Raw genomic sequence first — 26,610 nt, 5'->3', positions numbered from 1 at the left:
AAAAAAAAAAAAAAAAGAAAGGTAAACAGACTTAGAAAGGGATCGAAGCTGTGAGGGGCCACCTGGTGACTTATTGGAGGATGCTCGACGCTTATGACCCTGTAATTCCACTTGCAGGAATTTAACCTTGACAAATTAGAGGACAGGTTTATTCAGAATTAAGACCTGGACGTTTACACACACACATCTAGGGTGCATAACGCTTTGGAAGTAAAACTCGTATGTAGTAAAAGGGACAGACAATACTAAGCTTGAATGATAAGAGGCTTGATAGGCAGACAAGCAATAAAAGAGACAAAGCAGATACCAGCAGGAAAAGACAACCGTGATGTGTTCTTTCAAAAGAAGGTCGCAAAAACAGGACGTAGATAATGATCCTAATTTTTTTTCGCTTTTTTAAACTAAAATAGTCTTGGAAAATTACACACCAGCGTTAACAATGGCTGTCTCTGAATGATGCTGTTGGGGGTAATTTTTATCTCCCATGTTATTTTCTGAATTTCCTGTGGTAAAAACAAATCACTGTGTAAGAGAGAAAGGACATTAATTTGATTCGTCAGAGGTTTCGTTCCGCACGAGTGGATGGAGCTGGCCAGGGGCAGCGCATCACCTTCCTCCTGTCCCTCTGCCCTTCTCAGATGGTTCACGACCACATACCCTGCTTTGAAAATTTGAGTGATTGCCTGGTTTTCTTTGTTTTGCTTCTTTTTGCAAGAGGTATTTAGGAAAGTTTTAGCAGCCCTTGCAGAGCTAGGCACTCTTCTAATGTTAGCAGTTTGATTCGATCCATAGATTTCCACAACGTTTCTTTACATCTTCAGATATGTACAGACGCCCCTCTCAGTCCTTTTACATGTCTTGATTGTGTAATGAAACCACCGGGAGTTTCCTCTGCTTTACAGTAATGCACTCCCGATGTTTTTCCTTCCTAGTCGCCATCTCTCTTACTACACAGCTAACTTTCACCCATGCCTTTGCTACTTTGCTACAGGTTGCGATTCTATAGGCTATCCCTGAATATGTTTTGTTCTGGATAGCCCCAAAGGATGTCAGCTGAAAACTAAAAAATTGCCTTTCAGCCATTTCTTGGGGCTCCGTACCAGAAGCAAACAATGGTCAATAAGTTTTTTCTTTTGTTTGTTTATTGTTTGTTTTGACTTTTTGAGGGTTTTCCTGGGTAGCCCTGGCTATCCTAGAACTCACCAGGTTAGCCTCAAACTCAGAGATCCTCCTGCCTCTGCCTCCTGAGTGCTGCTGGGATTAAAGGCAAACAAAGCTCCCCCAGGCCCCCCAAGCCACTAAACCGTGTACCTGCTTGTGCTACAATTAAAGCTTCAGTGAGTCTGGGGGCTGGGAGATCACTTAGTCACTAAAGTGCTTGGTGTACAAGCATAAGAACTTGAGTTCGATCCCCCCAGCCCCGAGCTGTGTAAAAAAAGCCAGGTTTGGTGGCAAATGCTCTTAATCATAGCACTGGGAAGACAAACAGGTACCTGGGGCTTGCTGGCCAGTCAGCCTAGCCTGATTGGTGAGTATACCCAGGATACCCAAAGTGAATAGCTCTTGAGGAATGACAGCTAAGGTAACCCTCTGGCCTCTATATTCATACACATGAACTCACAGAGAATAAACAAATCAGCCTGGGCTCCAACACTTCACTAATCATAAAGGCACGGAAGGCCTGAGCCCTGCTGCCTCTTTCCGTGCCTGCCATCACCCAAGCCCTCTCCTCCCCCTTCCCTCCCCAGCTCTTCCGTTTTCATCGGTTTGCTTTTATACTAAGTGACTGATTTTATGGTTTAAAGTAACACATTTAAACGCTGACGCTTTCATTTATCAGCGTCCAACCGTATCAGTCCACTTGGTCTCCACTTTGAGCTGTACGTCCTGTGTTTTGCTATGCTGCTATTATAAGTTTATTATCATATTTGTACTATACCTTACTACACTATTACATGCAATATATGTAAAACACTGTCTTACAACACTCATATCCTGTTCTGTGCTCTTCTTAGCTTTACTGTGCCTCATCAGCGAAGTTACTACTAAAATAAATTAACTAAAGAGCAACCATTATGATAATACAACTAGGTAATGTTTTTATCCTTTCAAGTAGAATCATTAGACACACACAAAGGCTTTATGATACAGTGTCAGTGACACTCGTCACCCGAGGGAAGATTGCCCAGGGGTCAGAGCTTTAGTGAGGCTTCTTTTGTTTTCCCTTCTCTGTTCAGAGATTCATTTCATGGCAGCCAGTGTTTCTGTCTCACACTGTCCTGGTCCTGAGCACCGCACTCCCAGACTTTCTTGCTACATCCTTTGCAGCTTTTTTCCCCTGGTGAACGCATGTGTACAAGAAGAGCTACCCCTGGCTTTTTGGTACGATGTGGAATGTCTTCATGGAGACAAACGAGCATGCTTAATTGTACTACAGTTATGCCTTCAGTGAAAAGTCAGTTGGTCAGGCATGTGAGTTTACGTGTGTAATCCCAGGACTTAGAAGGCTGAGGCAGAAGGATTGATATCTAGGCTAGTCTGCAATACTGAGTGAGACTTTGTCTGAATAAATAAATAGATAAATAAATAAACAAACAAACAATTAAAACAAGACTGTAACGATGAATACACTGTGCAACCTCCCCCACATAAACACTTCCCTCACCCCAAAAGTTTCCCTTAGGACTTTCCCATTCAGTCCCTCTCACCATCCCTCCAAGCCATTCACTGATCTTCCACACCCAGCATGTCATATGTGTGTGTGGGGGGGTGGGTGGGGGAGAGATGGCAAGTTTTCTTATATATTCAGCCTCTGTCTCGTAGCACAATGCCCTTAAGACTCAGTTGTATTGCTGGAGGTGTCAGCTGCTCATCACATCCTAATTTTTAATCTGTTTACAGTTAATGGACATTTTTTTTGTTTGTGTTGAAAGCTGGCTTGTAACGCTGCTATGACTGTACATGGCCAAGGGTCTCTGTATTCACTGTCTTTCATTTCTCTTTGGTAACTGGAAGTCCGACACCAAACTTCATCCTTCATAGATGGTGCTGTCAGTGTTCCGTCTGAAAAGACATACCCAGTCCAGTGTGGCAGTGCATGCCTGTAATCCAAGCACTAGGGAGATGGTGGCGAGACAGTCGGGAGTTCTAGGTCTAACTTAGTCTCATGAGATCCGGTCTCGTGAAGAAGATAAACAGATAAGTAGGTAATTTATTACCAGTGAGAGGTAAACATAAAAGAATGACATGTATTCATGAAGATGTCATAATGAAACTTGCTATTTTATACAGTAAAATTTTTAATAAAAAAAAAACTTGCTTTAAAAAAGACATTACCAAGCCTGAAGAGCAGGCTTAGTGGGTAAAGGTGCTCACAGATGATCTGAGTTCTATCCCTGGGACCTACATTGTGGAAAGAGAGCATTGACTCTAGGGTTGTCCTCTGACCTTTGCACAGATGCCATGTGTGCAAATCTATGTGCACATGTGCATGCACACACACACACACACACACACACACACACACACACACACAGAGATACACACACACTCAGAGACACATGCATGCGTATCCATACACACATGCACACTTATACACACAGATGTATACATGCAAATAGGTATATACACACATAGCTATATGCACAATACACATGCACACATACAGGGAATACACACAATACATGTAATTAAAAAAAATTTAAAGTCATAGCCAAACCCAAGGCCACCTAATTTCTCCCATGTTGTCTTCTAGAAGTTTTACGGTTTTGAGTTTTATAAGTATAGTTTCATGATCATGATTCGCTTCATGATCTGGCTTGAGTTGTTTTTGTGGGAGTTGTTTTTGTCAAGATGCAATGTGTTTTTCCTTTGACATGTGGTACCCAATGATCCCACACATCTGTTAAAGAGATTAACCTATGTCCTAGTGACTTGCCTTGGTCATTTGTCAATGATTGGAAGACCATAGTTACAAAAATGTACTTCTGGGCTCTTTATGGTATTCTTATGCCCGTTCTTTCATACTGCCCCTTCCTGTCTTGAGAGTAAGGTGCACATTCAGGTAGGATGAGTCTCAACTTTGCTCTTTTCCTGTAGAACAGTATTGGCTCTTCTGAGCATGTCTCTCCATAAACGCTTGAGAATCACCTTGTTAAGTCACAAAACAACTGGCTGCCTGGGATCCTTGTTGCATCTGTGCTCAAGAACCCACAGTAGGCGATTGCGTCTTCATGGTCCTGAACCCAAATAGAGCTCCATTTCCTTAGATCTGCTATCAGGGATGTATAGTTTCCTTCACATGCTTTCAGTACACTTTTCATTAGATCTATACTCAAATATAGATATTTTGGTGTTAATGTAGAGAGAGCTTTTTAAAATTTCAGCCCCAATTGCTCCTTGCAAGTGCACAAGAACATATGTATGAATTAGATTCAGGAGAATGTTTCAGAATTTTACACATTTATATATTTATATTTATTGACATTTATTTAGTGTGTGTGCATGTGTATGTGTGCAAGTGCACACACATTGCACACACACTCAGAGGGGGGTCAGAGGACAGCTTGTGTGTTCTGAGGACTGAATCAGTTTGTCAGACTTGATGGTAAGGGCTTCGCCCACTGAGCCATCTCTCCAGATCCTTACATCCTTTGGTTATTCTTTGGGATCTCTTTATGCAAAGAACCAAGCTGTCCACGAGTAAAGATATTCTCTATTCCCTTTCAACCTTATGCTGCTTGCTCTCCTCTCTTCCTTTATTTTTAGGACTCCTAAAATGATGTTGGATCAGGGTGGGGCGAGCAGACATCCTCCTGCCTCAAGATTAGTTTTTGCGTTGATTTCACTTTCTATTTATAGTTTAGCTCACGAGTTCCAACTCCATCCATACTATCCCTATCTATCTTATTGTTTCAGCCACTTATTTTCAGTCTTCAAGACTGTTCTTTTCATGCTTATATTGGAGAAAGGTAAGCAGCCGAGAAGGAATAAGATAACTGTACAGGAAAGTCTGCAAACTGGGAAGTGCCACAGAGGTACACGCTGGTCCAGAATAATTGTTTCCCTATCAATAAACTATGCAGGAAACATAGCACCATACAAGAAATATTTGTATGGAGGACAGAAAAAGGGCATTTCACTTATGGACAAGAGGATAATTGGCATTGTTTACGGCAAACTCAAAGAAAGAACTGTTGGATGACTGGTCCCTATCACAACGAGTACTCTGGAAGCAAAAGCAAACAAAACCATCTAGGTGATGTAGTACATGCAGTCTGATCACATTCTAAAACACAGATCCTGGACCCCACCTCACCTGTTGCAGAACTGTTAGGATGGGACTTGGGGTCAGCTGCTTACTGCACAAAACCAGGCTTCAGAATCCTTTGCCACACAAAGAACGGGCTCCGTTAAGGAGGAATGCACTCCAGATTTAACAACACAGTGAACAGTTAAAAGTTACAAGAGAGCTGGGTGAGGTAGCGCACAGCTTTAATCCCAGCACTTGGGAGGCAGAGGCAGGCGGATCTCTGAGTTCAAGGCCAGCCTGGTCTGCAGCAGAGTGAGTTCCAGGACAGCCAGGGCTAAACAGAGAAATTCTGTCTCAAAAAAAAAAAAAAAAAAAAAAAAAAAGTTACAAGAAACTAACACTGAAGAGTACATTACAAACCCCATGTCATTAAAGCAAGACATGAAGGTCTATGTTGACACTAGAGCAGGTCATTAACATGTTTCCATGGTCACTAATGGGGAATTTTAAAATATAAATTTCCATGGGATCTCCCTCCAAAAAGACTTTTGATTCTCACGAAGGAATTTTATTTGTGTGTGTGTAAAACCCAGTGTGCGTAGGGCTTCTCCAAGGCTTCAGGGTGACACATAGTTGATGCACCATAAAAGGGCATGCCTTGTACTCTGAGTAGCCTCACAAGAAGGTAACCTTCCCTGCTGAGGTTCCGCTCGGAACCCTCAAACTATTTATCATCAGAAAATCTTCTCTACCAGATTTACCGCATTAGGGCGTGAGAGCATTTCCATAGAAGGAAAGATCTGGTTTTATAAAATTGAAACAGCCACAGGAGTGCTTCCTCCTACTCACTGTGCCTCCGCCAAGCCACACATGCCCAGGGGTCTTCACTCACTCAGCTACATGGTTCAAAGCCACTTCTTCCTAACAAGCCCATTGCTCGTGCAGGGAAAATAGACAACTCCGGAGCTAAGTAGGATCAGACATGGTGTGTTAGGGTTAATATTGCTATGAGACACCATGACCAAAGCAGCTTGGGCAGAAGGCTTTGACTTACACTTCCACATCACTGTTCACCATCAAAGGAATCCAGGACAGGAACTCAGGCAGGACAGGAACCTGGAGACAGGAGCCGATGCAGAGGCCATGGACGAGAGCTATTTATTAGCTTATTTGTCATGGTTTGCTCAGCCCACCTCTGTGTAGAACCCAGGACCACAGCCCACAGGTGGTACTACGCACAATGGTGTGGACCCTCCACCCACCAATCACTGATTGCAAAAATGCCCTACACACTTGCCTACAGCCTGATCTTAGAAAAATATTTTCATAGTTGAAGTTCCTTCCTCTTAGATAACTTTAGCTTGTGTCAAGTTAGCACAAAAGTAGCCAGTACACTTGGTGAATCCTTTGATGGGAGATGGCTTGGGACTATCAAAAGTGATCACCTCTCTAAAAAATATTTGTTTGTTTGTTTGCTTGCTTGTGCCCTGTCTGTGCATCACAGGTGAGGGTCTCAGATATCCTAGAGTTGTAGGTTGCTATGAGAGGCATATAGTTGCTGGGAATCAAACCAGAGTGCTCTGGAAGAGCAGCCAGTGCTTTCAACAGCTGAGTCATAGCTCCAACCCCCAATGACCAATCTTTAAAATATATTTCACACAACTTGGACTGTAGTCCCTTAAATAATTATGATACACATTATACAGATTAATGGAAATTCCTCATTTTCTGAACACCTTTCCTTCCTCAAATGTCCTTAGGAAGATACTTGCCTGTGGTTAAATTGATTGACCGTCTTTCTGGGGTGGCTTTTCTTCTCTCAGGCCCCGCTTAACAAGTGTGAAATGCATGATGAAATCATAGTTATAGCTTTTCTATCTGTCAAGGAAAAAAATCCAATTAAAGTTGGCAAGAACATTTTGATGGATGTGTGGGACAGACCACTTGAACTTTGACCCATTTTAGCATCACTCCTTTGGTGTGCCTCCTATACAGCACACATCACCTTAAATAACATCTGTACCAGGAGAAAATGCATCTGAATCAAATGGAGCCTGTGGCTTTTGGTCCATGAACAAGGAAGCAAAGTCCAAAATATAGAACATTCTATAGGACTTGTAGTTTACAAATCAAGGAACATGGAACTTGTCAAAGTTGGGGCAGGGGAATAGTAATCATACGTTAAGTATGATTGTGTTGGAATCCCAAGGGCAAATCTAGCAAGAAGCCAGCATGAGATAAGTATCTGATGACTACTGATGAACTTCTGCTGTGTAAGATATAACACATTGTTCGTAGAGCTGGAATGTTTAAGACCAAATGAACAAAAGATTATAGAGTTCTGAGAGCCATGGCTGGGGCTGCTTCAAGTTCAGGTGCGGATGGAATGATACAGAGTTGCAACTGCGTTGAAGGCTGGGCTTGCTAGTCCCTGACTACATGGTGGTAGAAAGATGTCTGCTGCCCTTAACTGCCATCTGCAGAAGGGGACTGGTAACACTTACTTCTCATGGTACTGAAGGAACTGTAACCATTGGTTCTTCTGGCATCTAGCACGACAGCAGTGCCTATTAGACGTTTAGGTGAGGTTGGCACTGTTCTAAGATGTGCTAGTAATGAGTAATACTAATTATATTAATACAATCAATATAATACTAATTTATAACACCCTGGGGACAGAAATAATCACTACTTCAATTAACACACTAAAATCCTAAGCAACTCACTGAAGGGCAAACAATTATATCCTGTACCCTTCCTTCCTTCCTTCCTTCCTTCCTTCCTTCCTTCCTTCCTTCCTTCCTTCCTTCCTTCCTCCCTTCCTTCTTTCCTATGCTGTGTGGTCCCCAAAACAGTGTTCTGTGGGTGGAGTATCAGGATACGTGCAAACAGCACCTAATACCAGACAGCCTTGCTACTCCAAAACACGAATCAGAGTCAGACAGACCTGAAGCCATATACTATACCCCAGCAATGACTTCATTGATGATACCTGCTTTCAACTAGGGGTCCCCTGTTTCTAGATAAACAAGCATGGCTTTCTAGGTTAGTAGTGCCAGCTTAGGTACACAAATGCTCACTGCTCTGCTGGGTCCAAGGATCTCACTGGCCATTGTTTTTTAGCCCACTACCAAACCTTCAGGTTTGATATACCAAAGCTCATCCCCCAAAGACAAGACAGACAAATCCAATACACCTCAGAACCACCTTGGAAATGATAAAGTCCCCTGGATAGGAAGGACCATGAATCCCACAGGCTGCTCACTTAGTTCCTCCGCACCCAGAAACAGGCTCTCACCTTTGTTGATCCAAAATATAAAAGAAACAAAAGCAGAACAAAATGTTTATTTAGTGTCCCATTTGTTCCTTGATTCTTTCTTGTCTTCCCACTGTGGGGGCCTCTTGGCAATGTTTGTTAATTATGTGCAGGTTGTTGGCCTTTGACTTTAAAGCTAAACATCTGCTCTCGATGTATCAACTTGCGCAAACATCTGTGCACGGAGCCTAGGTGCTCATGCTGGAGCTCAGCAGGGCCAGGACAACTATTCTGGGCAGGGAGCAGCGTTCCCACAATCGTCTCCATATCTGCTATTTTACACAAGTAGACATGGCCAGTTGTTGCAGGAAAGCATAATTAAAATATATTTGTGACCAGCTGAAAATGGACTGTGGAGACGAGCCAAATAGACAAGGTAGAATTGAAAATTTTTCAGAGCTCTAAGACCCTATCCCAGATGGGAAGTCAATTATTTAGCTTTCTCAACCACATGCGAGGGCACCTTTCTCTGAGGGTTTTGTCTATGATGCTAAGAATGGACCCATCCCATCTCATCAACCAGGAGACAGACTCAGGGAAATGAAATGATTTGCCCATGGTTGCAAAGCCAGTAGGCAGGTTGCTCTGAGCTCTGGTCACCGAACCCCTGACCACCATGGCTGGAACAACGGGGAGAAAGAAGAGGCTTAGAAAGCTTGGTAGGCAGGTGACATCCCATGTAGGGGAGAAGGCAGCGATCCAGACTTGAGGCTTGTTCTGCCAAGGGTCACCTGTTTTCTGTGTGAGCTGGCCCCAGTGTCAGAACTGCTGTCTACCACCTTCCATGCCATCTGAAAGCCTCCTTGGCTCTCTTGCTTCAGATGCAAGGACTATCACAACCAGGCCATCGATGATATCACAAACATCAAAACTGGGGGTGCTGAGCGCTCTTCAACCATGACACACACAGCAGGTGTCAATAAGGGCCTTCAACTCTGACTTTAACTGTTGCCTTCACCACATCCCCTGTTTGGCTGAGGTTGGTTTCAGGCTTTGAGCACCTCCCCAGGGGAAGACAGGGACCTCTCAGCTCTTGTGAGAATCTGCATGGAGGTCAAATTTATTTCTAATCAACACATATCTCACATCCTCCTTTGGGTAACCCACAAAATGTACACACACACACACACACACACACACACACACACGTAAATTCAAACGCCCGCGTGCATGCACGCAAAGGCAGATTTGTGCCCTCCTCCCATCCTTTCCTGGAAGGGAGGCCAATGTCTACTGAATGAAGCCACGCCCCATGGAACACCAGGGTTCCATGTGCTCCCTCTTCTCTGGTGGACTTCTGCACTCCCTCACTTCAGCCACTCTGAGACTCCAGGGTTAGCCAAACCTAGTCACAAGGAATGTTGTCACACAGCCTTCTGGGTGACTAGGGTGTAGCCAGTCTTCATTGAGAACTTATGCATTCCCTAAAGCCCTGGAAAGTCAGTTGTTCATGGACTGTAAGGGGTGGGGTCATTTCCCATAGGAGTCAGACTTCCTGTCAGGGTCTTTAAATACTCAAGTGTGCTGGTAAGTAGCTGGTAAGTTTTCCCAGGAAGTTCACATTTGGGGGCTGACTAGATGGAAAATGAGTGTGGTCATCTGGACAGGCGAAAAAGAGCTCAAGTCCAGAGAAGGTTCTCGAACCTGCTGCTCATTGACTTATCACTGAGCCTGGGATATGGGGAGGTCAGGACGTGCTTGAGACCCAGCCACGTGGTGTCTATCCGAGAACTATCCTTGTCCCAGCTCCTAAGTACCACTGGGGCTAAGCTTTGCTTCTGTACAAGGGTATGCACTTAACTCTTGAAGTGCTCATGGAATATAGGCAGTAAAGAAAACATGTATTTATTTTGTTGTCTGGATTTGGGTCTTTCCCACATCTTCTAAGATTCTTAACCAAAGAACAAGCCTGATCATAGAGTCTATCAGTTTGCCCTCTGCATATAGCATTCATTTAACTCTGAGTTTAAAGCAATTTACTAGACATGCTCACACAAAATCTCGCCATTGACACAGGAGCCTGTGGGACCAGGGACGAAGAGGAACTTCCCAGTGACATAGTGGCCCACTGGCAACATAACACTAAAACCCAGACCACCAGACATGGGGTCAGGCTCATGTCCCTGAAAACTGAGACCTACGCCAGGTGATGTCTGGGTCCTAAACACAGTCATTTTCCCTCTCTGGGTCACTGAGAAAAAGATGGATGCCAGCATAGCTCTTTCAGCCTCTTCTCTCACGCTCTGATATGGGAAGCTGCACTGTCACATATTTCTAACCAGAAGGGGGTTGGGTGCAGGGACCCAGGGTCTTGAGGTCTCTTGTCATTGCTTGCTGTCTGCTTGCATACAGGATGGGGCTGCTGAGCAGCAAGAGGCAGGTCAGTGAGAAGGGCAAGGGCTGGAGCCCCGTGAAGATCCGCACCCAGGACAAGGCTCCCCCACCCCTGCCACCCCTGGTGAGTGATCAGCCCCTTCCGGGACAGGGTCTAAGGCGCTCCCTGAAGCAGCTGCTTTGGGCTCATATGTCTCCATGATCGTTTCGTTCCATTCCCTGCTTGGTCACAAATCTATTAGTTCGGGGCAATTGGAGTAATGCCTGGACCCATGTCCTGCCCTGTCTGTCACTGTGGGCATCACCAAGATCCTAACAGAGGCCTGATGGGAGCCAAGACTGCTGGTTCCCTTTCCTAGATGAACCCTGGCCTCTCTTATAGCTGTATCAAAGCATCCTAGCTGTAGCAAAGCATCATACAGTACTCTGCATAGGATGAGATGTTTATTGAGTGGATGAATGAACTAGAAGATGGGCAAATTCAAACTTAGACAGACCAAGTTATTTTCCCGAAGTGGCACACTAACAAACAGAAGCCTAGAGCTTAACTTTTTAAAAGCCGTGGGATGCATCCGTACTTTAGAAAGATGACAATTCCATACTATTTCACTTGCTGGAGATAATTAGAATTACCTCTCCTGAGCTCCTGTCCCAAGGCCCTTTCTTTATCCATTTGGCTCATGGTTCTGGGTTACAGCCCATCATGGATGGACATGACACAATAGCAAGAGCTTATTGTATCTGCCTTCACCACAGTAACAAAATACTGTGACCCAGGCAACTCAGAGAGGAAAGGTTACTTGGGCTTCAGTTCCAGAGGGATAACAGTTGGTCAGATTTACCCACACTGATGCAGCTCATTATTTCATTGTTTTGCCATGGATCTTAAGGGCTACTGTCATGATGAAAAAATGCTTCATGTGTGACTATTACTATACTAGGCGTATCTTCATGTTATGGCCTGGCACACATGTGCAGGAGTCTTCCCATGGGATAGACACCCTGTGGATATTTACTGAGTTTTAGGGAAACACAATTTTCCAATATCTTTCTTTGCCAATGAATGCCCGTCCACAACGTCTTCTTTAATGGTAGAGCCAGGATGTTGACCGAGGTGACAGAACTTTTTCTCTTTGAAGCTAGGCATGGCCATACATGGTCAGGGCAAGGATGGCAGGTGGCCTGGGGTGACAGAGGTACTCCAAGGAGCTGATATAGTGTATACAGGATGTATCTAAATATCCCTGTAGGTGGCTACCCTCCTTCCTCAGAGTAGGTACCCACAGGTAATCTAGTCTCCTGGTTCTCCAGTGTCCTCTAGTTCTACCCTTGCTATAGACTGCTCACTAACTCAGTGTATTTCTGCCCAAGGTTGTATTCAACCACCTTACCCCACCATCTCCTAACCAGGACCCAGATGAAGGTAAGAAAAGAGCATGAGAGCACCTGTCTAAGGACATTGTGTGTTAGAACCAGAGCAGTTGTGGTGGGCCCTGTATGGCTAGAAAACACTGGGGGATGCTGGGAGCTTAGAAGGAGAATAAGAAAGGAGTTACAGGAACATGTCTGACACCCAAGGCCTGGCTTGGAGACTCTAGATCCCAAACTCCAAGGGCAGCAGGACTGCTCTGTCCTTCCCTCTCACGATGTGGAGGATGGATACCTTCTCACCTCCCTCTTTCCATAGCCCCTGGAAACCTTCCAGCCATCTGTACCATCTCCTTCATTCCAGACTCCACAGTGTTCTGATGGGACTATGGTGGTCCCATGATGAATGAGGCTCCTCTTGGGCCAGGACTCAGGCTTTTGAGGGCTTCCTGGATGGGATTTGTTTGGAACTGGCTACCAAATCATCCCATATCACCCATCCATACAAATCATTCCTTCACTCACTCACAGACAGTGTGGAGCATGAGCACTCAAACCACTGTATCCCAAAGATTGGGTAAGATGTCACAGTGGGTAACACATCTCTCCTGTCCCTCGAGAGCTAAGCCTGTCACCTTTATGAGCAAAGTGGTAGAACTGGTCGGTGTTGTCATCTGAGGGCCCTTACCCAGCTAAGGACACCATCTTTCCCATCAGATAGGTAACCCTTCACTTTCTAGTAGGGGGTATCCAATTTTTAAAATGGAGGCTCAGGGGAGGGAAATAACTGACTGCATTTGGCACAAGGGTTTAAGTCTCAACACTGTGAGGGACTCCTGCCATTCATGCTGAACCTCCTCCCACCAAGGGAAGGTCCCAGCCTCAGACCATACTACTCATCCATGACAATGTTAGGTCATCTGTGAGCTACAAGTCTCCAAGAGATTCTGCCAGGGATTAGGAACCCCTGGTGTCAAACAATGATCATCTGAAAAGTGTCCAGCATGCTCCTGCACCTTCTACTGCCTCACCGGCTCATCAACATCCTTCCAGGGGAGTCTCAGAGCCAAGAAGGCCAGGTGCTGAAAGCCATAGGTGCCCCTGGGAAGCTCTAGGTACCAATGCCATAGAGAGGGCGGGGCTGGAGTGGTCACATGACCTTTGGGATAGAGGCTGGGAAATGATGCTGAGGGGATACTTCAGAGGCAAGTTGGATGCAGGATCAGCTACTGGCTCTTAGACTTGGGCCTACCGCCCTCTGAGGGCTGGCAATGGCTGCCTCCACGTAGCTGCTCCCCCACCCTCAATCTTTGTCTTGGCCTTAGTTCTGAAAGGAAGATGAGCCAGGCAATGAGAGTCAGCCTACTCCTAGAGTGGCTGTGGGTCTGGTGTCACTTCCTGAGAATCCCCTCTTCGTTGCTGAGAGTGTAGCCTCATGTGGCTTCCTCTCATTAACGCTCTTAGGACCTGGAAGATGGTTTCCCCCAGACCTCTACTTCGGTTGTGGACCCCAGTGGTAGCCATCTCTTCCTTCTTCTTTCCAGAGGAGCGTTTTGTGGTGGCTCTGTTTGACTATGCCGCTGTGAATGACAGGGACCTTCAGGTGCTGAAGGGTGAGAAGCTCCAGGTCTTGAAGAGGTAAACTTCTAGCATCCTGTCCCCAGTCATCAAGGACCTCCCCGGCATTGTCTACTTCCCTAGTTCACCCACCCCATCCCTAGAGCACCCCTAAATGACCTTTTCTCTTGCCATTTCTCTCTCCTGAGTTCTGGGGTTCTCTTAGGCAGGGGTCATTGTCCTTCCCTCCAAGTCTTTCTGGTAAGGTGGTTTCCATGTCTGGCCTTCTGGCTGCTGTTAAAATCTAAGGGGACACCTCCCTGGATCCCACATAGCCACTCCACTTTGGCTTACTCTCTGTGTTCTTTCTCAGAACACCCTCCAGTCTGCTTATGTTCTCCCTTCTTCCTTCCTCCACCCTTCAGGCCCACACCATGCAACACCAAGGTCTGACTTTATTCTTAAAGGTCTGCAGTGGGTTTGAATTGAACGTGTAAGTGAGTGCCCTGATCTTAGAGTCTACACAGCTTTCCAGTTCCTCCTTTGTCAATCCCCTCCTGGGTTTGTTTTCTTAGCCAGGTCCAACTCATTCATAACTTTTGGACCTGCCCCATCCATTGGGACAGGGGCCGCTTCGTAAAGGGCGAGGTCCTCAGGTCGTCAGGCTATACAAGCAAATCTACCCTTCCTCTGCACTATGACCCCTTCTGCCTGTCACATGCTTATCCCAGTGGACAGGCCACTCCCACGGCACCTCCTTATCACCGGGCTGTCTGTCTGTCTGTCTCTCTCTGTGTCACTGTCTCTTACCAGATTGGGATCTGTTGTGGGGTGCTGAGAGCTGCTCAGTGTGTCTTGTATGAGCCTCTGACATATTTCTGTCTCCCCTTCTTCCTCTAGCACTGGAGACTGGTGGTTGGCCAGGTCACTCGTCACAGGAAGAGAAGGTTATGTGCCCAGCAACTTTGTGGCCCCAGTAGAGACTCTGGAAGTAGAAAAGTAGGTGAATAGACTTCGTCAAGCCAGAGACGGCAGGGCTGCTCTCACTGCTCTGGGTATGGCAGGGCCAGAAAGTGAGCTTAGTAGTGGCTGTTGGTGAGAGGCCAGGAATGGAAAGTTCTGGCTCTCTTCTAACACTCTGAGTGATGCCAAGGGAGTCTGTCTTCCATCTGAAGGAAGAGCTACTGATTCCTGGCTTCTCTAGATGAGACTGCCCACAGTGTCTGGTTCCCTCCAGAATCCATAGCAAAGCTCTATGTCCTGCGACCATTCCCCACCACTGCCAGAGACAGGCTCAGTCCTCAGAGGGCATCTTTAACTTTCTCATCACCAGCTCTCACACACCAGGAAGCTCCACCCGGGGCATTCCCCTACTCCCTCACATAGTGTAGAGACATGAGTATGCCCCACCTCATGGTGGTGACGGTACCTGCTTCCTTACCCTTCCCACACACCATGGGTCCTGGGTTTTCCCCCAGAACCATGTTGTATCAGTTATTTCTTTCATCACTATTTAAAATATATATAGTTTAAAGAAGGCTTCATTTTGGATCATGGTTAGAGAGAGTACATGATAGCATGAAAGGAAAGATACACCCTGCTCACGATGTTGCGAGAGTTCATGATGGTAGGAATGTACAGCCAGGCGCCTCTCACAGCTCAGTGGACCAGGAAGCAGCTTGAGCTTCACCAGGGCAGCTGAGCTGGCTTGTCACCTCCAGTGCCACTCCCATGGCTTCCAATTAGACCTCATATCTCGGAAGGTTCCACAACCTCCCACAAGAGCATCACTAGCCAGGGACCACATCTTCAAACATATACAACCCTGCAAGGAGCATTTTATATCTGTCCACAGCATGTGTTGAAAAGTCCCATGCTAAAGAGAGGTGAAATTGGAAGGAATCCAAACCCAGAAAGTCCCTGGCAGTGACATCACTGGCTCAGACAGCAAGGAAACTGCAAACTCATGCCAGGAGAAGGGTGGTAGAGGATCAGGAGCTATATCACAGACTAGCAGTGGCGAAGGTTACCTAACTCATGTTCTTGCTTTATCGCATTCATCCAAAATGTGAACCTAGAAGTTGATGGGATGAAGTGGGGTTGCAGGGGTCGAGGGGCCATCTGACTGAACAGGATGTGAGGGACATCTCAGGATTGACTTAGGGGTATCACCAACTCTGAGGCTCACCCACTCTTGCTATTTTCCAGATGGTTCTTCAGGACCATCAGCCGGAAGGATGCTGAGAGGCAGTTGCTGGCTCCGATGAACAAGGCCGGCTCCTTTCTCATCAGAGAGAGTGAGAGCAATAAAGGTTGGTCCAGGAGCCTTGCTGGCCCCGCTTGCCATGTGCTCATGGTCCTGGGAAGCCCCCATCGAGGCCTTGATCTGGAGTGGCAGGGATACCTGTTCCATGGCTTCTGTCCCTTGTCCCTGCCTGGGAGCTGCTTTGAGGCTGTCCACACCAGGTGAATCTCCTGGCCCCAAGACTGACACCACTGGATAGCAGGGGTCGTGGAAAGACCCAAATGCTACAGTGGCCACAAACTAGTGAACTGAGGCAGATGGGGCTGAGAAAGGAAAGGTACCAGAGAGCCATCAGTCCCCCAGCACATTTTGGAATCAAAGAGTCAAGATTGGAGAATCTTTAAAAAGCATCTCAGTCGGCAAGTGGTAGGTCACAGGAAAGACTAAGGGCTGTGGCAACCTCAAGGTGCGATGGACAGGAAGGCAGCCTCTTGGTGCACTTTTGCAAGTAGACTGTGAGAGACAGATTAGCAAGAAAGACACAAGAGGAGAAAGGTCTTAAGATGGGGACAGCTATGCCTACAGAGCATCTGAAACAATCTGCAACACAGTATCAAGGTCCTCATACAGAAAGGTGTGCAGGCCTGACCCCTCGTGGTGGAGAGTGGGACTGCTCCTCAAACGCGTGTTCATAGGAAGGGTAGGGTGCCTCCTTCTCGGTGCCCCTAAGCCTACTGTAGCTAACTCTTCTCCTAACCTTCATGCAATGGCCCCATTTCACAACTAATTTGAAAATAGGAGATTCTGTGGCAGCCACGGGGCTGGACAGAGGCATTTTATAAAGGCTCAGGAAGAAGTTTCTTAGCAGGAAACTCTTTCTTCCTCTGTGCCTTGCCACCTGCTTCCTTCTCTATACAAAAATGTCAACACAGACTGTAAAGCACAGTGTGACCTTGGAAAGACCTCTGGTGAGCATCTTGCTATGCTTCCAGGAAGGACATTTGCACGGGAGGCCCTGAGTCTCCCAAATCCTGAGTCCCTCAAATCAAAGATATTTAAGTTCCAAGTCCGCTGGAGACCTCTCATTTCTCAGTATTCTAGGCATCCCCAAGAGAGGACCCATAGATAGCTGAGAAACGGTCCTGTCTGCTCCAGAGTTCCTGATTCCCTGGCAGTTTAGGGACTTGGAGGGAAGTCTGGGTCAGACAGCCAATAGGGTTAAGATAAAAGGAAGGGAATTTATGCTGAGATGGCTGAGGACTGAGTCCAGAATTTGGGGAACCTTCTTCACATCTCACAAGTGCCAACGATGGCCCTGGGTTTACATTACTGTGTCTCACTTTGCATGTATCTATTAACCCTGTAGGTGCCTTTTCCCTGTCCGTGAAAGATGTCACCACCCAGGGGGAGGTGGTCAAGCACTATAAAATCCGCTCACTGGACAATGGAGGCTATTACATCTCCCCCCGGATCACCTTTCCCACCCTCCAGGCCCTGGTGCAGCACTATTCGAGTAAGAGGCATTGGGAATCCCTGGGATCTCTACCACATGGCCCTAAACTGTACGAGTTTGGGGGGGGGGGAGTGTCCTCCAAACCAGACTTAAGGATTTGCCAACTTGCAGCTTGATGATTTCAAGATCAGAGGCCTAATGCTTGGGGTGGGGCTATTCGGAATGTCGCAAAGACCTACAGTCTTGGAGAGTGCAGGTTCCAGACATCAAGTCCCACCTGCCACTGTGGGAGTGAGGAGACAAGAGACACAGTTCTAGAACAATGTGGTTCTTAAGGCACAGCTGCTCTAGGGACCACCAGGACCCTTTTTTCTTTCCTGAAACAGAGAAAGGGGATGGTTTGTGTCAGAAGTTGACTCTGCCCTGTGTGAACCTGGCCCCGAAGAACCTCTGGGCCCAAGATGAATGGGAAATCCCCAGGCAGTCTCTCAAGTTGGTCAGGAAACTTGGGTCTGGGCAGTTTGGCGAAGTCTGGATGGGTGAGTTGTGGCATCCCCAATTCCCTCTCTCTCCTCTCTGTTCTGAGCCTGGCCACGGGAGGCAGGCAGTTCCATACGGGCACACACCCCTTTCCTGAGAGGCCTATGAGGCATAGAGGCAGAGCTGAATGTGTCTACACAAATGAGTTTATAAAGCCCAGATGCCAAGGGATTCACATCATTATCTTATCTTCCCTGTAGTGGAAGGGACTCGAATCCAGCTCTCCCGATTTGTAAGCCAGTCCCTCTTTCATTCTCAGACAGATGTTGTCTTTGTGGCTGACTTCTGTGAACTTGACCATTTCACTAGGTCCTCTTAACTCCAGCTCTTCAGACACAAGCCATACATCAGATAGTGGGAGTCAGGAGCCAGGAGCTCCAGGGTCTTTGCAAACAGAAGTCACATTTGCTGGTGTGTGACTGTGGGGTCCTGACCCCAGTAGCCGTGCCACTCTGTCATAGCTGCTGCCTGCTGCTGCTTACTTAAAGCACCCAGATAGGGTGTAACATAAGGCCCTTTGTCTTGTTCTGCTCTGGTCTATGTCTCAAAGTTCTATTTTGATGCCTCCTGGAGCCTCACACCCAGAACCTGGAAACTCACACCTTTATACGGAGCTGCAGACCTGGTCCTCACCAAGGCTCAGCACCCATAGGAAGAACAAGCCCCGGCCATTGCCTTACACACTTTAGTGGGTGTCATCCCACACCCCAGACTGCATGAACCCCAACACATCCTGAGGCTCTGTCACGGGGTTCTCAGAGACAAGCTGGCATCTTATACAAGATATAAACTCCCATCATGCCCGCAGGAACTGCACGTTCCAGCTTGGACCTTGGGTCCAGATAGAGTGAGGCTTGAATCTGTGGTCAAGGACGTTCTTCAACGTCTGAATGGTTCCTTCACTCTCCCGCCCTTTAGGTTATTACAAAAATAACATGAAGGTGGCCATCAAGACCCTGAAGGAGGGAACCATGTCACCGGAAGCTTTCCTGGGCGAGGCCAACGTGATGAAAACCCTGCAGCATGAGAGGCTGGTTCGTCTCTACGCTGTGGTCACCAGAGAGCCCATTTACATCGTCACTGAATACATGGCCAGAGGTGGGGGCCTCTCTCCCTCTATGGGACAGAGCTTACAGGGCAGAAACAAGAGTGGAGCATGCTGGCGGATTTGCCTGGCCCCAGGGGTTCCTATAGGGGATCTGTAAGCTTTGTTTTACAAGAGGGAGGACTGAGAAAGAAGGTAGAATAGATTTTAGAGAGCTGTGTTCTCAGCTCAGGGGAATCTCAGCCTTCCAGAGACCCCCAGTTTTGCTTCTGAGTTGTACTTTCCACTCTTGGAGCAAGCCCTGTGTTTCTGGAACCTCATTTTTGCTTCTGGAATACACACATCATGCTTTGATCCCCACTATGATGGGCAGAGCCTTGCAAATTAGGAAGAGCTGTAGACTAGGCATCCAAAGGTGGATCTAATAATCCCAGTTCCACCTCTTCCCAGGGATGGGAACTTTTGCAAACCTGTGAACATTTCACAGTGTGGGTTGATAAGGGGAATGGGCCTGGGCGGCCTCTGCAGTGCCTCCCGCAGGGAGCAGTTGGCCAGGCACCAGACCTGGCTCAGCCTCCGACCTAAGGGACCTCACCCTCCATGGCCCTGACATCACCTTTCCTCCTGTAGGTCCTCAGTGTTACCATGCTAATTGTAATAGTTGTTACCAAGAGGGGCGGCATCACAGGCTATGCTGGGAGCCTGCCTCCTGGCTGCAGTTTTCAAGAGCACCTCCCAGGCCGTGAGCTCTGTGGAAGAGCCACTTTCATTACTTGCCCCAGCTCTCTCTTCTGGTGTTTTCTTGTTAATGTTTGGTCCTCGGAGGAGGGGCGGTGGGGGGGGGGGTCTGTCTAGGAGGGGAGTGGACTAACCTGGGAACGGCACGCTGGAAAAGAACACTAGCCTTAGGCCCAGAGCTGGTCTGCCCCAGCTCTGCTGACCCAGGAGACCCCAGATGTGCCCCTGAATTTGACTGAGAACTAACTTTTGGAAGTCTGGGAGCTAGTGTTTCCCTGAAGCCCGAGGCACCTCAGCCATAGGCAGATCACCCCCACCCCCTCACACAGACACAGACCACACCATCAGAGCCAGGCTCCAGTCACTTTGCAGTTGCTGTCTTTCTTCTCCTAGGATGCTTGCTGGATTTTCTGAAGACCGATGAAGGTAGCAGGTTGTCCCTTCCAAGGCTGATTGACATGTCAGCCCAGGTTGGTGAGCTCTGAAGCAGAGAGGGAACCTGGAGGGAGGGCGCCCCACTCTGTGCTTTGTGACTGTACTGAATTCCCTGGTAGGAGGCTGTGCTGATCAGATGTGGGCTCAATTGTGAAGGGCAGAAAGCCTGAAGTAGTGACCTCTAAATATATAAACCCCTAGAGAAGAACAGATGAGAGACTTTACTCACCGATGTCCTCTGCCCTGCTAGCATGGTAGATGCTGAAGCTTCATCACCCACCATTGACCCTTAGCCAGCAAGATGATGGTGATAAAAATCCCACCTCCTTTCCTCTAGAGACACGTCCCTCCCACCACCCTACTCACCTCAATGAGAGGCTCCCTTGGCTGCAAGGGAGTCTGGGAAATGTAGTTCCAATTCTGGGCAGCCATGATGGAGTAGGGTAGTTCTAATTATTAGGAAGGTAGAGATGGCAGTGGATGTTGGAAAGCTGGAGAATAGGAAAGAATTCTGTTTTGAATGTAGGCAGGTATGCTTTGCTCTGACTTCCTTCTCCAATGCTCTCATCCTGTCCTAAGACCCCCTAAATCTTGGTATTGGCCTGGAACTGACCTCAGCCTGATGAGGCATGAGCCACACAGAATACAAGGCACAAAACTTTCTAGGGCCACCTTCTAAACACACACACACACACACACACACACACACACACACACACACACACACACACCACCAGGAATGTTTCCCATCAGGAATTTTAAGAGCCAGGCCTCAGCTGTCCTGGATTATTGGCCTTTGGTTCCCTCTGAATCCATCCATGTGTAGACCTCTCCAGCCTCTGCTAGAAGAGTGCAGAATTGAGATTGGGCAGTATCTTTATCCCCGGGGGATTTTAGCTGAGGGTTCTAACTGGCAGGAAGACACATCTGGGGGCCCTGAGTATGACTGTTGAAACTGGAGCTCTCAGCAAGAAAGCTGTGGTCTGTGGCCAGCCTGCGAGACACACTGTCAACACACAGAGAGCTATAAAGGGGAGCCTTCCCACCCACACTTTAACCCACTTGCCCACTTTAACTTCCGACCCTATCCTACATTATCTGCAGCTGCTATCAGCCCAGGAACTGAGGTCACAGTGTCTTTTTCCACTGGGGTAGCAGAGATCTGTTGATGCAGCTGTTAGGATGGACACAGAAACTTAACCCTGGCGACTGGCTTTGAGTCAGGCACTGGATGGACAGAAGCTGGTCCACCTCTGCAGCCACAAGAATGGTGGTCCTATACAGTGCAGACTGCCTTGGACTCTTCCTGTCTGCACATTTCCAGCCAGTGCCCAGGACCAGCCCTTGTCAGAGACCACATCTACCAAGGCTTTTCTGGACAAGAGGGAGGGGTTGTTGGCTCTGCTCTTGAGCAGTTTGCTGCTCATCAATGGGTGAACAAGCCTCATTAATGTCTTTGGGTACAAAGCACCAGGGAGAAGATCTAGAGAGAGTCCTGGCTCCCCTTTTGCTTTGTAGCATCTTTTCCACAGATGCAGATTGGCCTCTGTCTTCTATGTTTGTGTAGGGTCCCCCCCCCCAAAGCAGATTCGTACGTGTTAGCTAACAGTGCGAGCATTGCCAGGGCTCCCTAGACAGAAGCTGTTTATTTAGCCCTGGCTTTCCAACCCGCACAGTCCCACACTAGCAAATGCATATTGACTGAGTGGTTTCACAAGGGGTAAATGAGGAGACTCATGCATAAAGCAGAGCCCTGTGGAAACAGATGCAGGGCCGAGGGCTGGCATGCAGCTCAATAGGAGAGAAGTTGATAGTATATGTACCTAAGTTCCTGGACAAGTAGGATCCATCTAGAAGCTGGCATCCTGCAAGAGCAAGTGAGAGCTGAAGTCACCTTTTCCATCCATCAGTGAGTGACTGAAGACCTAATGGCCCGGTACAGGTGCTTGGGACAGACAAGGCTTCTCTTCAGTGAGAGTCTCTGTTCCTCTGGAGCACCTGGGGCAGGGGCAGGGGCTCAGCTATAGTCACCTTATTCAACACTGACCCTAACCCTGTGTCCCAGAGATGACTTCTCATGCTCTGGGTAATAAGTATGGCCTCTCAGGGAAGTGACCCAGCCCATTGGACATTAGTGATTCCAAGGCATGGTTGGCTCCTCTGAGAGAAGTGTCCACTGAGGGAGTAGCCCTGCCCTTCCGTGCTATGCCCCTATACCCTGTTCATCCTTTCTCCTTCCTGTCTCATTAGAGGCTATCTACAACCCCAGCCTTCTTTGCTATTCCCAGTCCACAGAACCTTGGAGACAATTGTCTGAAAAAGGGGGACAGGGCTGGGGATGTCAGTCTAGCTTCTCTGCTGCCCTGAGTCTGGGTTAGTCTCGTGGGAAGGGGTGGGTACCTTCTCTCTCCCCCTTCCCCATTCAGCCCTGTTCCTTCTCACTGGGCAGGGAATGTGAGGCTGGCCTTATGAGCTGGTAGGCTCCATCCTTGCTGCCCTTCACCATGTGGCCTGTCTCCTCAGGTTGCAGAGGGGATGGCTTACATAGAGCGCATGAATTCCATCCACCGTGACCTGCGAGCAGCCAACATCCTGGTGTCTGAGACATTGTGCTGCAAAATCGCTGACTTCGGCTTGGCCAGGATCATTGACAGTGAATACACTGCCCAAGAGGGTGAGCAGAGTGTGTGAGTGTACACACACACACACACACACACACACACACACACGAAAGCCTTTGAACGTCTCAACTCTCTGGAGCCCCCTTGAATGTCTCCTTGCTGTTGGAGATGACTAGGGAGACCCATGGTCCTTGTGTTTGGTCCTTTCCCATCCAGCTCAGCACTTCCTTTCCCTAGATGGGAGGGGGTGGCAGAGAAGCAACTCAAGCCCCTTGGGAGTCTTCATTCAGAATAGCCTTGGATTGCTCAGCTATCTTCTCCCCATCCTGGAGACTCCAGTGCATATAAATCCAGAAGAAAGACGGAGGAAAAGACCTGCACTCCCTTCCCCTTGTTTCACCCTCTGAGCTCCAGACTAAGTTGAGAAAATCCTCCTGTGGAAGGAGGGTGTCAGGGAGCACACGTTGGAAAACACAGCTCTAACTAAAGCATGAGCATCCAACCCTTGCACCCGAAGGGTTGCATGGATGCTCTTCTCTTACTGTGAGTGAGGAAAATTGACTTTGCAAGAGGATTCTGGTGCATTGATCAAGCAAGCTGGTTTAGGGCATTAATCAGTGGAGTCAGGAGGAGAGCCACGTCTTGGGGGCTGATAACCCCCTCAGAGGACTTCCACCTGGCTCCCCAGACAGTGAAACCATCAGGGGGGAGGTGGCCAATGCCACCTCAGCCTGAGGTTGGCTCTCAGTGCCAACCAAGGCTGTAGCCGTCACGGTCTGAACTGAGATGGGCCTTGCTATCCCTCCACACAGTGGCCCTCAGAGGTGTCTGTCTGAGTGCCAGGTTTGCCTTTAGCAGGAAAGCACTGACCGAAGCCCACCCATACCATGGTCCCTGCCGCTGGACAAGGCCGAGTGAGATAGGAAAGGATGCTTCCATCCCAGATGGACATGCACAGGGCTGGGGACATAGCTCAGTCAGCAGACTGCCTCTCTGGCACGAAGCCCGTGGTTTCATATTCAGTGGAGTATAAATGGGGCATGCTGGTGCATGGCTGCGATCCCAGCACAGTGGAAGGTGATGGCAGGAGGATTAGGAGTTCAAGGTTACCCTGGCTATGCTCTAGTTGGAGGCCAGTCTGGGATATACACAAGACTCTGTCTCCAAAAAATCAAAATCAAACAAAACAGTAAGTCAGATAGAAGCATGTATGGGTGGTACTGGTTCTGTTGTTGGTTTTGTTTTTGCTTTTTTGGTTTGGTTTGGTTTGGTTTTTGGTTTTCAAAGACAGGCTCCTCTATGTAGCCCTTGCTGTCCTTGAACTTGCTCTGTGAACCAGGTTGGCCTTGAACTCAGAGATCCAAATGCCTCTGTCTCCTAAATGCTGGGATCAAAGGTGTGTACCACACCACCCAGGGACATCGACACTGTTCTTAAGAACTCCTAGGATAGTAGCAAGTGACTGTGTCTTCCTATATCCTCATGTATCCAGTGTACACATCCTGCAGGACCCCCAGTGGGAACGGGCAGATAGGGCCAGGGCTCTGTGGGTTGGGGGTGGATGGTTGGCTGTCCCTGGAGCTACTGCACTTTCATGGCAGGGGCCAAGTTCCCCATCAAGTGGACTGCCCCGGAGGCCATCCACTTCGGGGTGTTTACCATCAAGGCTGATGTGTGGTCCTTCGGAGTCTTGCTGATGGAGATTGTCACCTACGGGCGCGTTCCCTACCCAGGTAGGCACTGTCCCTGACCTTCCTACCGTCCTCCTGGGACATCCTGATGGTGACTCCCCAGGCTCACTGACTGTGGGTATGTCACGCTGGTGAGAGCAGGGTCCTGTCACAGGGACTGAAGCCCAGCCCTGAATTGTGGGCTTCCTCTCCTTCTGCACATTGCTCAGGGCCACAGGGAGAGGGAGAGGGAGAGGGAGAGGGAGAGGGAGAGGGAGAAATTAGGGTGGAATTAGATGGTGTAAGAGACAGGCGTAATGGCTCAAGCTTGTGATTCCAGCCCTTGGGAGGCTGAGACAGACAGATAGATCTCAAGTTCAAGACCAGTCTGGCCTATACAAGAAGACCTGTGTGAAAAGCCAAAGTGGTACTACGATCCTGGCACCGATGTGACCTGCCAGGGTTACACTAGCCATAGTGTATCAGAGCCCACTCTTTCCCTTCTAGTGCTGGTCAGGGCCTAGTCTAGTGCCCTCAGGGCCAGTGACTGCACTCCTGGAGCACCACCTGCCCTGAAGCTCCCTGTCCGCCCTCCTGTAGGAATGAGCAACCCTGAGGTCATCCGTAGCCTGGAGCACGGCTACCGAATGCCATGCCCAGAGACATGTCCACCGGAGTTGTACAATGATGTCATCACTGAGTGCTGGCGGGGCCGGCCAGAGGAGCGGCCTACCTTTGAGTTCCTGCAGTCGGTGTTGGAGGACTTCTACACAGCAACGGAGGGCCAATATGAGCTGCAGCCCTAGCAACCAATGGTCTCTTCAGGGCTCCCAGCCTGAGCCTCCTGGTGGACTCTGACTTTGGGTTAATATGTTCACACTTAGCTCTTCTTCCAGGTAGGATGCAGAATCAGGGAAGAATGGTGTGCCTGCTTCTCAAGTGAGGGAGCCAGGAGATAAAGATGGCTTCATGGTGAGGCATGAGCTCTCAAGGCACAACCTTGGTCCACCCTTCACTGGCTGTGTGCCTTTGGGCAAGTTACTTAGCTGCTCTGTGTCTTCTCTTCCTTGAATGTAAAATGAGCAAGGATTGTGTTAAAACTTACCTCCAGTTGTGTTCAGACCCCGGATGGTCCTGAGATCAGTCTGACCAGTTAGCGATGGACAGTATGTCAGGCTGTCATAACCCAGAGTGCAATCAGAGCTCCCATTTCTCTCATCTTTTCAGCCTCATCAGCAAGTGCCTCCCTGTCTGCTGCTCCAGAACTATGGGTCAATCCTCCAGGTCCCCTGGCTGTGTGCCCCCTCCCCATCCCTGCATGCACACTTTGGGACTTTTCTATAATAAAGTCATGAGAATTTTACCTTTTCCCCAGGTCTTCACCAGTGACATGAACAGATGTGGCACACGAGATGTGTGTAGGAGGTGGGGAGCACCTTGCCCCACTCCTACCCCATTCCTCAACAAAGGACACTGGGTGTGACTGACATTGTCTTTCCTGGCCAGCAGGTGGCGATCTCACCCCACAAACCCTGTATCTGGGACTCCATGGACGCAAGCACCTTGAGTTCCAAGTTTCCCTAGAACATGGACAGAAAGCCATGAGATGGGGCGGTGATCTCCCCAAGTGTGGAGGCTCTCTCGCCTGTTTTTCTGTCTCCCATCCATCCTGTTTTGTTTATAGAGGTGGGGTGGGGAGATACGTTTATAGAAAAGTAAGTAGAAAGGGTCCAGTTTCCATAAACCCTCAACCCTTTTAGATGTCAGCACCTTGCAATAGTGAGCCCACTTGCTCCTCCAGAGGGGCTGGGATCAACACACTTCACACTTGGGTTCACACCCTACCTGCACTCCGTGTTCCACCAAAGCACAAGACAATGGATCCATCAAGCCCAAATTATACAGAATAGTCCTCCTGGCCTCAGAATCCCCCAGTGTCTCCCCTCATGCCAAGGTTACAGGCACCCATGCTTATGATGGCATTTTACATGAGCACTGGGGATTCAAATACAAGTCCTCATGTGCGCTGGGCAAGCA

The 26,610-nt window shown here is 48.2% G+C and overlaps 1 protein-coding gene across 1 annotated transcript in view; it reads left to right on the top strand.

Annotated features, from left to right (window-relative positions):
- The window catches only part of Blk (BLK proto-oncogene, Src family tyrosine kinase), a 42,838-nt gene extending 16,905 nt beyond the window's left edge, over positions 1 to 25,933 (top strand). Inside the window, exons 2-13 of the mRNA XM_021181516.1 lie at positions 10,920 to 11,025; positions 12,273 to 12,324; positions 13,814 to 13,907; positions 14,727 to 14,825; positions 16,035 to 16,138; positions 17,438 to 17,584; positions 17,911 to 18,063; positions 18,983 to 19,162; positions 20,241 to 20,317; positions 22,806 to 22,956; positions 24,505 to 24,636; positions 25,174 to 25,933. Of these exons, the coding sequence (XP_021037175.1) occupies positions 10,921 to 11,025; positions 12,273 to 12,324; positions 13,814 to 13,907; positions 14,727 to 14,825; positions 16,035 to 16,138; positions 17,438 to 17,584; positions 17,911 to 18,063; positions 18,983 to 19,162; positions 20,241 to 20,317; positions 22,806 to 22,956; positions 24,505 to 24,636; positions 25,174 to 25,379 (1,500 nt within the window). The 5' untranslated portion in view covers position 10,920 and the 3' untranslated portion in view covers positions 25,380 to 25,933. The remainder of the gene's footprint in view (positions 1 to 10,919; positions 11,026 to 12,272; positions 12,325 to 13,813; positions 13,908 to 14,726; positions 14,826 to 16,034; positions 16,139 to 17,437; positions 17,585 to 17,910; positions 18,064 to 18,982; positions 19,163 to 20,240; positions 20,318 to 22,805; positions 22,957 to 24,504; positions 24,637 to 25,173) is intronic.
- The last annotated feature ends 677 nt before the right edge of the window (positions 25,934 to 26,610 follow it).

This window comes from Mus caroli, chromosome 14 (assembly GCF_900094665.2).
Source record: "Mus caroli chromosome 14, CAROLI_EIJ_v1.1, whole genome shotgun sequence".
NCBI classification, from domain to species: domain Eukaryota; kingdom Metazoa; phylum Chordata; class Mammalia; order Rodentia; family Muridae; genus Mus; species Mus caroli.
The sequence above is the reverse complement of the archived record's forward strand: the minus strand, read 5'-3'. Positions and strand labels throughout refer to the sequence as shown.